At 33.6% G+C, this 14,316-nt stretch overlaps 1 protein-coding gene across 1 annotated transcript in view; it reads right to left on the bottom strand.

Annotated features, from left to right (window-relative positions):
- Positions 1-389: 389 nt before the first annotated feature.
- Positions 390-14,316, bottom strand: part of LOC129280433 (CUB and zona pellucida-like domain-containing protein 1) — a 28,236-nt gene continuing 14,309 nt past the window's right edge. The window contains exons 5-7 of the mRNA XM_064112166.1: positions 3,762-3,858; positions 3,322-3,547; positions 390-3,086 (exon numbers count right to left, since the gene is read on the bottom strand). Of these exons, the coding sequence (XP_063968236.1) occupies positions 2,932-3,086; positions 3,322-3,547; positions 3,762-3,858 (478 nt within the window). The 3' untranslated portion in view covers positions 390-2,931. The remainder of the gene's footprint in view (positions 3,087-3,321; positions 3,548-3,761; positions 3,859-14,316) is intronic.

Genomic DNA, 14,316 nt, shown 5'->3' with positions numbered 1-14,316 from the left:
TCTCTCGCACATACACACACACACAAACATCCTTACACACACGCTCTCTCCCTCTCTCGCACACACACACATACACACACACACCAATGAACTTCCTCCCATACACGCTTCTCTCTACCTATCTCTCATAGAATAATAGCAGGGCCCGTTGGGGGAACAGTTTTCAGAACTGAAGTGGCTACCCTGGGTATAAAATATACCGTTGTTATCATTATACACACACAAACACATATAAACATCTTCCCACACACGCTCTGTCTCTCCCCCTCTCTCTCTCACACACACCCATAAACACCCTCCCACACACACACACACACACACACACACACATACACACACTCTCTCTCTATCCTTTGTCGAGATCAATGACAAAACTATACAAGAGCATATCCCGCTATAACCCTCATTTATTTAATCACATCATCCAGAGGAGATCTGCCGCTAAACGATCAGTTACATAATCATTTCTTCAGCATACAGTGTGTTTAAAAACAGGTTTAAACTGTGAAATAATCCCTTAAAACTGTATACGATGGTGCGCTTTACATGTAACTTTGCATGTTCCTTGTTATGCCCGGGGAAAGATTTGAAAGAAAAAGGTATGAAATAAACTTTTGTTTACAATGATTTGTTTCATGTTATTTCCTCTGTCGAGCTGGCACAAACGACCAAAGTCATGTGTACCTGAGTTTAAATGTTTATTTTGGGTAGCAAAGTCGTCAAAAAAGGAAAATACAAATGTTTGTGCTAACCAATTTCTGCTATCATTGTATAAAAAAATATCACCATGTTGATTTTTGTTCAGTTTAAAAGACTTTTTTAATGTCAACTTATTAAAAACGCACTGTATAAGAAGTAAAGGTCAATAGAGGCCTGTATACTGTGAAGAGTTACATCAAACGAGGAGAGAACTCAAATATGGTTTCTCCTAAGTAAGTTATCATGTTTTTCCTGCATTTTCGTTATTCATGTATCTTCAAAGTTAGGTATTGTCAAGAAGTTACTCTGTGCTTTTTCCTTTAAAAAGTTTGTTTCACTTTAGTTCAACTATCATTCTCAAAAAGATGAAATCGTCGATAATGAATCTTAAATATTTCCTTACAAACTGAATAAAATGATATCAGTTAGAACCATAACACAGGACCTCTTAACTTTAAAGCTCCAACAATCTTTAAACACATAATTATGAATAATAGTGTGATTACCATTTCTCTGAAATGAAAGAAATCAAAATTTCTTGCAAATAAATTGGATATCACTTAAGACAAAATAGTCTTTACCACTTAGTGAGATTAGTTAGATTTTAACAAAATCTGGATGAAATCTTAAACATTAATCATTAATCGTATTATCGTGTAATGTATTTATTTACCCCAATGGCAATTTATTTCTCTATCCTATATATCTATATGAGAACAAATATGGTTGTATTATCAACATAGCGGCAGACCACCTCTTTCTTCAGCAGTGATGATTACTATTATTACTTTTTTTGTTTTTATTATCCCATCACCATTATTATCATATAAACGAAATGATTGAAACTGTGATTTTCACTACGTTAATTATTGAATATATCAATGTGATCACTAATATAACCTTATTCATTAGTAAAATAACCATCACCGTCATTATTATATGTGCCAATAAAAATAAAGTTACCAATACAAAAAAAATACTATTAAACTAAAATCTTCAACTCATTAATATTGTTATATCAATGTGATCATATTGTACCGTAATTTAGATAACATGCATGTATTATCTTTATATTGTTTCACTCTTTGATTTGCATGTTATGAATATGCTCGTATATTTGAATGTAACCAGTGGAAATTTATTTCCTTGAAATAAGGATAATATAGGCATAATACCGATTGCTTAAAACCATACTTCATAATCCACACTCAAAGGAGAATTTTACCTGAAAAATTGTTTGTAAACAAAAAGCAGGAAATATTATAAAATATATCAGTGAGGGTCTGAGGAAAATCCATTAAAGACTAAGAAAGTTATTAAAATTTAAAGTTTTGGATTTGTGACGTTATAAACTAGCAGCTGCCCCATACGCTATGATATCATGGTAATATGAAATGCATAAATTAAATTTTTTAATGGTTCGTTATAAATAATTTTTGTTGTTTTTTAAGGAACGAGTGGGAAATTATTAGTCCACTGATATACTGAAGGTACAGTATTAACTATTATAAATTTTCTGAGAAAATGACAGTTTATTGATTTTTTACTGCTCACATAATGACGTCGCAAATCAAATAATTAGAATTCCAATTACGTTTTCATTCTTTCATGGACTTTTTCAAACCTTCGGCAATATTTGTTTATATTTTTGCTATTCTTAAAATCAACTTTTTGACAGGGTGAACTTCCCCTTTAATGTTTATTCTCCTACTTCTTACTCATACTATATCATACTTAGTGCTTAATGCTTATGCTCGTACTTCACACTCAGTCTTAATACTTAATGCTTATACTTAAACTTATTCATTATTTTCATAACCATCACCACAATCATATATGTCATATATAATTATATATCAATTGATTAGAATTGTGGTTTGTTTGTTTTTCACTACATTCATCATTAATATCAACGTGATCACTGATATTATTGCAATAACCAGCATGATGCCCGACACCTTATCATAATCATAACTGTAATTATCAAAACCAACATCATTGCAATTGATTTTGAAGAAGGGGATACATTACAAAAATAATCGTTACTAATCGCTCTTAGCAGTATCAGAAGTAATAATTTCATCCGTATTCGTTTCCATTGCTCACCTACATACTTTAGATTTTAGAACTAAAAGTAGACTGAGGAGGCGCAAACAGATATTCAAATTCTACAGTGGAAGATTCTACCCATTTTAGGGCCTCTTTGTATGAGCAATGGTTACTCTCACCTCTCTAAATCCCTTCATTGGTTTCGGTCGAAACACGCTGATAGTTGTAGTTGGTTGATCTACCAACCAGTTTGACCACGCCCATCAGAATAACCATGGCAACCACTGCAGCGATCATACCAAGGGTGAGCATCGCAAACGGATTGGAGGAAGACACATCTAAAGGGGGGGGGGGGTATAAAATAATGCATTAAATTGAATTTGGATTGCACGAAAACATATCCAGTGAACAAGAAAAAAGAACGTTTGATTCTTAAGTTCATATCACGCACGTATTCATATTTAGAAAATCAATTAAATTTTATTCCCTTTTCACTTCTGTTATGGACCATTTAGAATTAGATAACGTAAGATTAAACGCTTGATTGAAGAAGGGTGTTAATATATAACATACCATCAGTGGCCATATCACTGGTTGGATTACGGACACGGAAAGGACCACTGCTGATCGTCTGAGTGGAAAGGAAGTCTGAAGATCGTCGTTTGCGAGCTGGAGGAAAAGGAGGAGGTGCACCGGCAGACGGGTTAGACCCAATATATTCGCAGTTACCTTGGAGATTCGACCGCATCTCATCGCTCTTTTCGGTACCACATACCTTCACCACAGAGTGAATGTACACCTGTCCAATGGGATGTAATCAATGGATAATATTAGATTATAGATTTTGTGAGATTTTGTTGTTTTTTAAACTTCCATTCAGTTTATAGTACTGGTTTCCAAACTCTCTCAAACTGCAAGATTTCGCAGTTTTTACCGAATTTTCAGGGAAAAAACTGTCCCAGTTCATTTGATATTGAAACATATTAAATAAGGGTGAAATTGTTGTATAATACCTCTTTATGGTCTCCGACGAAACGAAAAGAGTCCACGCTAAAGCCTTCTCGATGCGGTTCAAGAAAATAAACTAAAGCTGTTTCGTCAACCGGGCATCTGTATGACATAAATTAAGAACAATACGATTGTATTAAAACATATACGGTTGTCACATACACAAAATGAACATGCCCATGTCTTGTATCGAAGTAATGTATCCTACGTCCCTTATTAATCTTGTCATAATCACTCAATTATATGAGTACATTAATTGTGATTAAACTCATGGCCCTGGGAAGCGGGGGTGCTGGGGGTGCTGCGTGCATTATTTCCCATTCGCAGCACCCCTGGAATTCTGGTTGGTGTGTCACAGAGGAGAAATGTAAAAACAAATGACCAGCATCTTGTGCTGAGACCCTTTTCTTTTTGGCTTGTCAATTTTTTGGCACCAAAACGACCTTCATTTTGCTGCGAAACCCTTTTTTTTTTGTTTGCCTTATCAAATTTACATAGGCGGATCCAGGGGGAATGGGGGCCCGAGTGACCCGGACCCCCTAGTGGAGAAAAAAATTGAGGAAGACGAGTGAATAATATAAGGTGAGGGGAAGATTTGGAAAATATAATTAAAAATCTCTTATGTCATTATATAAACTTTTCGCTCGCGCTTCGCGCACGCATCGCATGTTTGATGAGATACATAAGATTCTTCCTCTATAGGCTCATATGAAGCTTTAAATGTCAAGTTTTGTAGTCAAATTATACAAAACATATTTTAGCTCCGACATCGAGGTTTCATTATTTTATTTTATTTACAAATTGATTTTCAAAGTGTGCTCTGGTAAAATGTCCGTTTTATTGTCTCCGTATCAATATTTTCAGCTCGCACTGCGCGCTCGCATTATTTGATTTGTCAAGTACTTATTCTCTTCGTGTTTTCCATAAAGTTCTCAAAATATTCCTTTTTAAGTTTACTTGCATACCATACAATGACGGGTATTTTTTCAAGCAGTATTAATACACTGTCCCACATATGCCACACTTGAAATATCATGAATATATTTAATATAATTTTTTGCTCCTACATATTTTTTTTGAATTTCTAATGCATGTTTATTATTGCGATTGGTACAAGATGTTGTATTGTTATTTAGCAAAATTTTAGGGATAACCTGATGTAGTAAAGTGTAGTCAAATATAAATTCTTGCTTACTCTTCTGCGATTTAAGAAGGGAATAAATTTGTATTGTAGGTAAGAAATTTCCATTCCTGAGAATATCTTTCAAAAATACTATCCCAGATTTATACCATCCTTCAGAAAATAGGCTGATGTTGCGAAAGGTTACATTTTTGTTGTGCCACAGAATTTCGTATTGTAGTCCATGTACTTTAGGGCGATATTTTAAACAAGCATTATTCTTTATCTTTAACTAGGCCTGTAATATTTCAATGTAAAAGACAATGAAGTTGGTGTTCGCATATATGATTTCCATTCCAAGCATCAAAGTCTGATTTAAGGAGTAGTTTCCAACCACCTAAAATATTAAGCCAATAAAAGCTAAATTTGCACCACATTCCTTTACTTGGCGCAAGAGTGCGCCCCAGCCATCTTATTCGAAATCTCAATTTTGGGGTATATAGATAAATCATGTTGATCTCTCTATTGTCCAGTTTCTTGGTCATAATAGTTCATTTAAATTTTTCAATCTTTGTTTGCCAAATAAAATTATATATTGTAGAATTCAGTCTTTTTAACATTTTCTCAGGAACAATATCAACCATGAGAATGTGAACTAACTGACTTAAACCTAAAGTTTTGACAATGCTTACTCTTGCAAATATAGTAAGCTTACTTTTTCTCCAATTATCTAATAATCTTCGCAATTTCGTTACTTTATTTTACCAGTTCAATTTACGTGCCTTTTCTATATCACGTGAGATGTAAAACCCTATAAGTATTTTGTAGGAATATCTGTCCATAATAGACCAATATCATTGAGTGACCATTTTGAGTTACTTTTCCCCACCCACATTTTCACTGTTTTTAATAGTTTTATTAAGTTTTGGACCTGTTAAATTTCGAAATAACTGAAGTTCTTCATTTATCAATTCTAGTGATCTTCTATCCAACACAAAGAACAAGGTATCGTCAGCATATTGTAGTACTTTGACCTCACAATTATCTTCTGGTTTCAAAACAGGTTAACCTTTTATGTATTTTTTATTTTGTTAGACATACCTTCTGCTGCGAGGACAAAAAGTAATGCTGAAAGTGGGCAACCTTATCTGATTCCCCTTTGTATTGAAAAAAGACTGATATCCAGCCATAAACTAATACTGAGCTTCAAATATCTGTGTACAATATGTTTATCCATGTCTGAAAATTGTTTCCAAAATTCATTTTTTCCAGCTATGAAGACACAAAATTAATATCTATTACATCGAAAGCCTTAGAACAGTCTGACATCATTAAAGCACCATCTAAGTGTTTTCTTTTCATAAATTCAATGACATCAATTGTAAGACGTATATTGTAAGCAGACAGGTGATGTTAAACCAGTTTTATCTCCGTTAACGATCTGTCCGATCACCGTTTGCAATCGTGCGGCCAAAACTACGACCACAATTTTATAATCGCAATTTCAAAGCGAGATTAGCCTCCAGTTTTTTTTTTATAGACTTTTATGGTCTCCTTTCTTATAAATCATTGTAATAAGACCAGCTTTCTGACTTTCAGACATTTCTGAATTTGTGAAGCATTCATTAAGAGCGCTCAATAAAATATATTTGATGTCGTTCTAAAAGGTTTGGTAAAAGTCTATGGGAATACCATCCAAACCAGGTGATTTGTTTTTATTCATAGAAAAGGCAGCACGTTTGCATTCGGCACTTGTAAACAACCCTTCACTTTTATTTCTCCCCTCATCACTCAGCTTTGGAACCTGTACTGAGTTGATATAATTATTTGATGTAATTGATATAATTATTTACGACTTCCTGTAATATTTCTGTTTATTTAATACACTTCTTATTTTTACCTTTGTTTACAGATAGCAACTGGGTAATATTTTTTTCTTTCTGATGTACATTTCAAATTTCAGATTCAAATTCAAAACCTAAAAAAAAATAACTTGCGTACTTTTCACCTTTTTTCTAACCACCCGACTCTTGCTCTAATAGCAGTATCTATATTTACACTCTCTTTCATATATTCCAATTCTTTTTTATACAAATGTATTCTTTCTGTTCACTGAAATCAATGTCAACATAATTTTTTTTATTCTAAAATAGTCTTCGTATCTTTCTTTTTGCAAGCCTTGCTTCTACAATACCTTTGTGTGAATTCATATGCTTTAATCTTTATGTTTTCCCATATCCGCATAGGAGATAAAATAGTACTTTCTAAAATATTATTAATTAATAATTTCATTTTCTCTTGATAACATTTCCTTTAACACCTCTGTATTCATTTTCCAACATCTTCTTCCTTTAAAATATTTGATGTTGTCAATTTGAGAGAATTAGCATTATGGTCTGCTTTAAAGCAGGGCCTTATATCAGTTGATGTGACCTTTGCTTGTAGGCTTTTACTTGACACATACATGTATGTGCGACATGTTCATGTTATCGTATGGTTACATTATCATAGCTATGTGTCAAAGCTCCTTAAACTTGGCAAATACATTTACACTGTATTAAGAGTCAATACATAATGAAAATATTTTTATAGTTTCATATAATGCATAATGCTCATACTGCACTCTGGATTATTAATCAACCAAAATACGTGCAAATACTTTAGCATAGCGCTAAAACTCGAAACAGCATAATGCTGAAAATTTCATCTAAATCGGATGTAAAATAAGAAACTTACGACATTTTTGAAAATCTCGCTTATTTTTAACAAAACAGTTTCATTATGCACAAGTCAGTGACATGTAAATGATACAGTCGATGATGTCCCTCACTCACTATTTCTTTTGTCTTTTATTGTTTAAATTATGCAATATCTAATTTATCAGCTCTTCTCATAACACGGAGTGGCGTTGATTTACCAACACATACCTCCAGTGAATATATTTAGTGTTGATCAACACCGCATTTACATTCCCTATGTTTGGTGTTGAATTTAACACCGCATACTGGCATATTTCAAGTGGCTATGTTGGAAGATTTCTTCTTAGGAAGTTACTTATCTTGTGATTTACATGTATCATAAAATTGCCCACTTCATTAGTTCTATAACATGGACTTGATGGTGAAAAGTTAGTAAAATATTCTTATATTTATATATATATGATTATATAAACAAAGGAAAAGGGCCCTTTGCACAACTTGTTCATGTTCTATGTAGACGAATAAAAGGAATACAGGCATGGAAAGCTACGTCTAGCGTCCATGCCTGGATTCTTTTACGTCTCTTTCTCTTTCTCTCTCTCTCTCTCTCTCTCTCTATATATATATATACATATACATCGTCTTGATTTCTTTACCTCATACTGTCTGACTACATCCATGTACATTGCGCTATATTTCCTTGTAAGATTCCTTACACCAATAAACGTTTATTTCGTAATGCATTTACCTACCGACATATTCCTTCAGGTATAATGTGATCATGTACGAATTTGGTATATCTTCATTTTTTCATTGTATTGATTGATATATTGTATTAGTTTTTCATGAATGTGTATTTTTCTATTGTATAATATGTGCCAAATGCCGATTAAATCTATTCAAATTCAATACGTTTTACAATTGAAACGATTCACGATCAATTAAATAATAATTATCAAACTGTACAGTTTTAAATGGATAATTTTCCAATTTTTGTGAACGATTTATTTCCACTCAACATACTTGACTAAAGTATTTATATTTTTGAGACGATTACTGGATATTCATTGTCCTTTGTCTAACAAATTTCTCTTATCTTTGGCATTTAGGATATTGTTAGTGGCTGTTTAAAACTAAATAAAAATCAATAAGTAATTACCATCCAGGCCTCAATTCAGTTTAAAATCAATCAAATTACTTATATTTCCGATATCCGTAAACAAACCTACTAGCTCTATTATCATTATGTTAAGATTGTTGCATGGCCCTTGGAAGCGGGGGTGCTTGGGGTGATGCACCCCCAAGATTTTCCGTGGGGGTGATGCACGTATTATTTTCCATAGGCAGCACCCCCTGGAATTATGGCAGGTGTGTAAAAATATAATATCCATATGACCTTCATTTCGTAGTGAAACCCTTTTTCTTCTTTTTTTTTTTTTTTTTTTTTTGCTTTTCAACTTTCTCGGAACTAAAATGACCCCCATTTTGTAGTGAAAACCTTTTAATTTTGTTTTTGTTTTTTCAGCACCTCCACTAAAAAAATCGTTCCCAGGGCCCTGCGGGGGTGCTGAATGCACTCAAGATATTCATGGGGGTGCTGCGTATATTATTCTCCATAGGCAGCACCCCCTGGAATTCTTGTTGGTGTGACAAAATGGAGAAATGTATCCTGAATGTATTCCTTAAGACCTACATTTTGTATAAACCGTTTTTTCCTATTAATGTTTTTTGGGACCAGAATGACGTTCATTTTGTAGTGAACCCTTTTTTTTAGCTTGTCAAATTTATCGGACTAAAATAATGTTAATTTTGTAGTGAATTTTTTTTCTTTTGGTCAAACTTTACATCAGCACCCCCAATTTAAAAAAAATGGAACGCCTCTGGCAGTCTCGCCTGCATTACACGATTCAATATAGCAGCAGTACTGACTTTGGAAACAGCTATTTGATAAATAATCACAAAAGAAAACACTCATATGATAATAAAATACTATGTCCATTGACCCAACGTGACCTTTGACCATTACCATACTGTAAAAAAAATTAGTTAAAATTACTCAATAAAATTGTGTCAACAAATTGCCTTTATTTTTTCAAGTATTTATGAGTTTGGCAGTTTTAGGTAAAATTTACTTATTTTCTTTGCATCCATTTTTCTCCAAAAAATTAAGTTACAATAACTTAATTCAATTAAGTTAAACAATCACTAAAATATTTGAAAAAATCAAATGGGGGAGTGGTTTTTCGTGATGTTTCGAATCACAAAAGTCCACTCCCCCATCGTCCCACTTTTAGTGGCATCGTTTTCATCTTAGACATCTTTTATCCAAATATTAGACTTTGTGCATTGTCACTTACCTGTACATGTACTGACATTGATATTTATACGCGATCGTTTCGTTCTTACCAAAAAAAAAAACGGTAAGAATAATATAAGCATTTCCCGAAAAACCTAAAAAGAAATCTGAAATTTTCTGCTAAATGACTATTTAATGTTGCTCTTTCTTTGATTCAATAAAAGAATAAAATAGTTAGCACACCCTTAACCAAATCAATTTCAAACACAAATAGATATGACAGTTATTTAAAAAAAACATTTACTTGATCTAATGAATATTCATGCATTATTTAAATAAGGCGTTAATTGACAAATATATGTACATTCAACATGATTTTATAAGTAATAATCATCTTTGCCTAATTGAGTTAGATTTACTCAATCAAAGCAAGGTAGCAATACGTGAATTTTCTTAAATGTATAATGAACCCAAATAAATCAAGTAAATTAAAAGACCAGTTAAAACTACTTAAAAAGAAACGAAAAATAATTACAAATTACAAATTCTAATTATGTACATTAAGTGTTAAGTACTGATTCAGAATTTTTTCTTACAGTGCATGTGACCCAATATGTGTGCAAAAAATACTTGATTAGCCGTGTGTCTATGTTTCATGAACTACATGACTGTGTACATGTAGATCCATAAACTTTCTAAGTTACATGCACGATGCCAATTCAACAAATACCCCAAACACGGCCAAAGTTCATTGACCTAAAATGACCTATGATCTTGTTCATGTGAGCTGAAACGCTCACATGATATTCAGGGATACATGGTTACTCTTATGTCTAGGTTTCATGAACTAGATCTACAAATTTTTAAAGTTATGATGACAATAGCACAAATACTCCCAACATTATCAAAGCTCGCTTACCCTAAATGACCTTTGACATTGATCCTGTGACTTGAAATTCTCAAAGACAATTTAGGGATAATTAATTGCTCTTATGATTAAGTTTCATGAACTAGATCCATAAAATTTCAAAGTTATGATGACATTTGCACAAATACCCCAAACATGGTCAAAGGGCTCGGTTTAAAAATGGCAGGGGTAAAATGGTAGAGGAAAAAATGGCAGAGGTAAAAATGGCAGAGGTAAAAATTACAAAGGTAAAAATGGCAAAGGTAAGAAATGGCAGAGGTAAAGATGGCAAAGGTAAAAATGGCAGAGGTATATGGCTGAGGTAAGAATGACAGAGGTATAAATGGCCCGTCTTAAACCCCCATGCCAAAAAAATCCAAAATCCCCTCCATGTACAGTAAATTAAATAAAGGTTCTGAAAAGAAAATTAGAATTATGATGTAAGTCAAAGTGAAAGGGTAACATTTTCAAATCATAATTTATTTAGATATTCTGCACCGAATTGAAAGCACTTGAGTTGGTATTTCTTTTTTTTTCCTGGACTTACATGCACGGCCTTCTCATGTCAAATCGCTCTTCTAACATTCAAATTTGAAGCACACTTTGGATCCCAAGTATTGTACTCAATTCATTAAAGGGGAAATTCACCCTGACATAAAGTTTATTGTAAAAATAGCAGAAAATAATTAAAATGATATTGGTTTAGGTTTTAGGGAATCCATCAAAGATTTAAAAAGCTATTAGAATTTTATATCTTAATGGTGACGTCATTTGCGAGCAGTTTTCCCATATATGGTGTAAAAAATCATTTCACATCCGCTTCTGAAAGATTTTCTTAGCAATCATGAAGCACTGATTTAAAAAATTTAAAAATATACATTTTGGTTCATGAAATACGGGGCAGCTGCTCGTATATGACGTCACAGATCAAAACCTCAAACTTCTAATAACTTTCAAACTCTCAAACCTTCACCAATATATTTTCCTGCTATGTAAACCATTTTTCAGGGTTTAAGAACCTGACATCCACTTGGACTAGCTGCAATGAGGTATTGCTCTGAAAAACTGAACACTAATTGCTATTATTATATCATTTACATTAAACTATATTACATTACTATAGGCGTATCATTTCAATATCTATTCGGATCCATTATAATGTTGAAATATGAAAAATTACTTTTATTACAGAACATTTTGTTATTTTCTGTTATCCAAGTTATGCAAGTGGTTCGAAGAAATCCGAACTTGTCTATTTCAGTGTGTTAATGGTAGCACACATTGGTGTTTACATTAAAATTCGTTTTGTATGTATATACGAACTGGCCAAGATAAAATGAATCCTTTCATCACTCACTAATTGAAATTATTTTGGCAGGAAAATATTTGAATTAAATCATATGAACAATAAAGTATAGAACTAAAATGATAAAAAATCCAAATAATATCTAATCAGTTCATAGTTTAAATTTTGGCCCCTAAACAAGTTGTCGTCAGAATATGACCCCTAAAAAGGTTTCACGATCCGTTTTCTCGATTCTCAGGCCCGTTCCCAGGGTCGTTGCTTACATTCGGGAAGAACCCGAACACTTTTCAGAAACGAGGAGGAAAAAGCTTGGAGAAAAACATACCCTGAACCCGTTTGGTCAGTCTTAAGAAAAGCTTTGGAAAAAATACCCTAAATACATTTGACCACATGATTGACCATTTTTTACTCTGCCATTCTTACCTCGGTCATTTTTACCTCTGCAGGTTTTACCTCTGCCATTTTTACCTCTGCTATTATTACCTCTGCTATTTTTACCTCTGCCATTTTTACCTCTGCCATTTTTACCTCAGCCATTTTTACCTCTGCCATTATTACCTCTGTCATTTTTACCTCTGCCATTTTTACCTCTGCAGGTTTTACCTCTGCCATTTTTACCTCTGCTATTATTACCTCTGCTATTTTTACCTCTGCCACTTTTACCTCTGCCATTTTACCTCTGCCATCATTACCTCTGCCATTTTTACCTCTGCCATTTTTACTTCTGCCATTTTTATCTTTGCTATTTTTACCTCTGCCACTTTTACCTCTGCCATTTTTACCTCTGACATTATTACCCCTGCCATTTTTACCTCTGCCATTTTTACTTCTGCCATTTTTACCTTTGCCATTTTTACCTCAGCCATTTTTACCTCTGCTATTATTACCTCTGCCATTTTTACCTCTGCCATTTTTACCTCTGCAGGTTTTACCTCTGCCATTTTTACCTCTGCTATTATTACCTCTGCTATTTTTACCTCTGCCACTTTTACCTCTGCCATTATTACCTCTGCCATTTTTACCTCTGCCATTTTTACTTCTGCCATTTTTACCTTTGCTATTTTTAGCCATTTTTACCTCTGCTATTATTACCTCTGCTATTATTACCTCTGCCATTTTTACCTCTGCCATTTTACCTTCGCCATTTTTACCTTTGCCATTTTTACCTCAGCCGTTCTTACCTCAGCCATTTTTACCTCTGCTATTATTACCTCTGCCATTTTTACCTCTGCCATTTTTACCTCTGCAGGTTTTACCTCTGCCATTTTTACCTCTGCTATTATTACCTCTGCTATTTTTACCTCTGCCACTTTTACCTCTGCCATTTTACCTCTGCCATTATTACCTCTGCCATTTTACCTCTGCCATTTTACCTTCGCCATTTTTACCTCTGCCATTATTACCTCTGCCATTTTTACCTCTGCCATTTTTACTTCTGCCATTTTTACCTCTGCTATATTGTCCTCTGCCATTTTTACCTCTGCCATTTTACCTTCGCCATTTTTACCTCTGCCATTTTTACCTCTGCCATTTTACCTTCGCCATTTTTACCTCTGCCATTTTTACCTCTCCCATTATTACCTCTGCCATTTTTACCTCTGCCATTTTTACTTCTGCCATTTTTACCTGTGCCATTTTTACCTGGCACCGGTCAAAGTTCGTTGACCCTAAATGCCCTTTGACCATAGTCACATGACCCGAAACTCAGGCAGGATGTTCAATAATACTTGATTACCCCTATGTTTAAGTTTCATGAATTAGGTCCATGTCCTTTTTAAGTTATGATGACATAAAAAAAATAACATTGGTTAAGATTTCAATGTTGACAACGCCACCGCCGTCGGAAAAGCGGCGTCTTTAGTCTCGCTCTTCAATCTATGCAGGCGAGACAAAAATCGTTCTCAGGGCCCTGCATTGTTGACGACTAAATTTGTGGTTCATCTTCTGACAAGTCCCTGAACATCATGTTGCAATGCTTTATACCTGTACCTTTTGGGAATATGTACTTACATTATTCAATTTTTATTAATTTATTATTTCATTTTTTTTAGTTAAGGAAACCATAAATAATGTAAACTCATATATACATTTGAGCAATTGGGTTCTCCATGACTTGTGTATAATTTTTCTTAATGAATAAACTAATAACTAAAGCATATTCCGAATTACGATGACAGGGTATTAATTTGAATATTGCACATGATGCCGCATTGACAAGTGAATACTAGATTG

The sequence above is a fragment of the Lytechinus pictus genome, chromosome 17 (assembly GCF_037042905.1).
Source record: "Lytechinus pictus isolate F3 Inbred chromosome 17, Lp3.0, whole genome shotgun sequence".
Taxonomy (NCBI): Eukaryota; Metazoa; Echinodermata; class Echinoidea; order Temnopleuroida; family Toxopneustidae; genus Lytechinus; species Lytechinus pictus.
The sequence above is the reverse complement of the archived record's forward strand: the minus strand, read 5'-3'. Positions and strand labels throughout refer to the sequence as shown.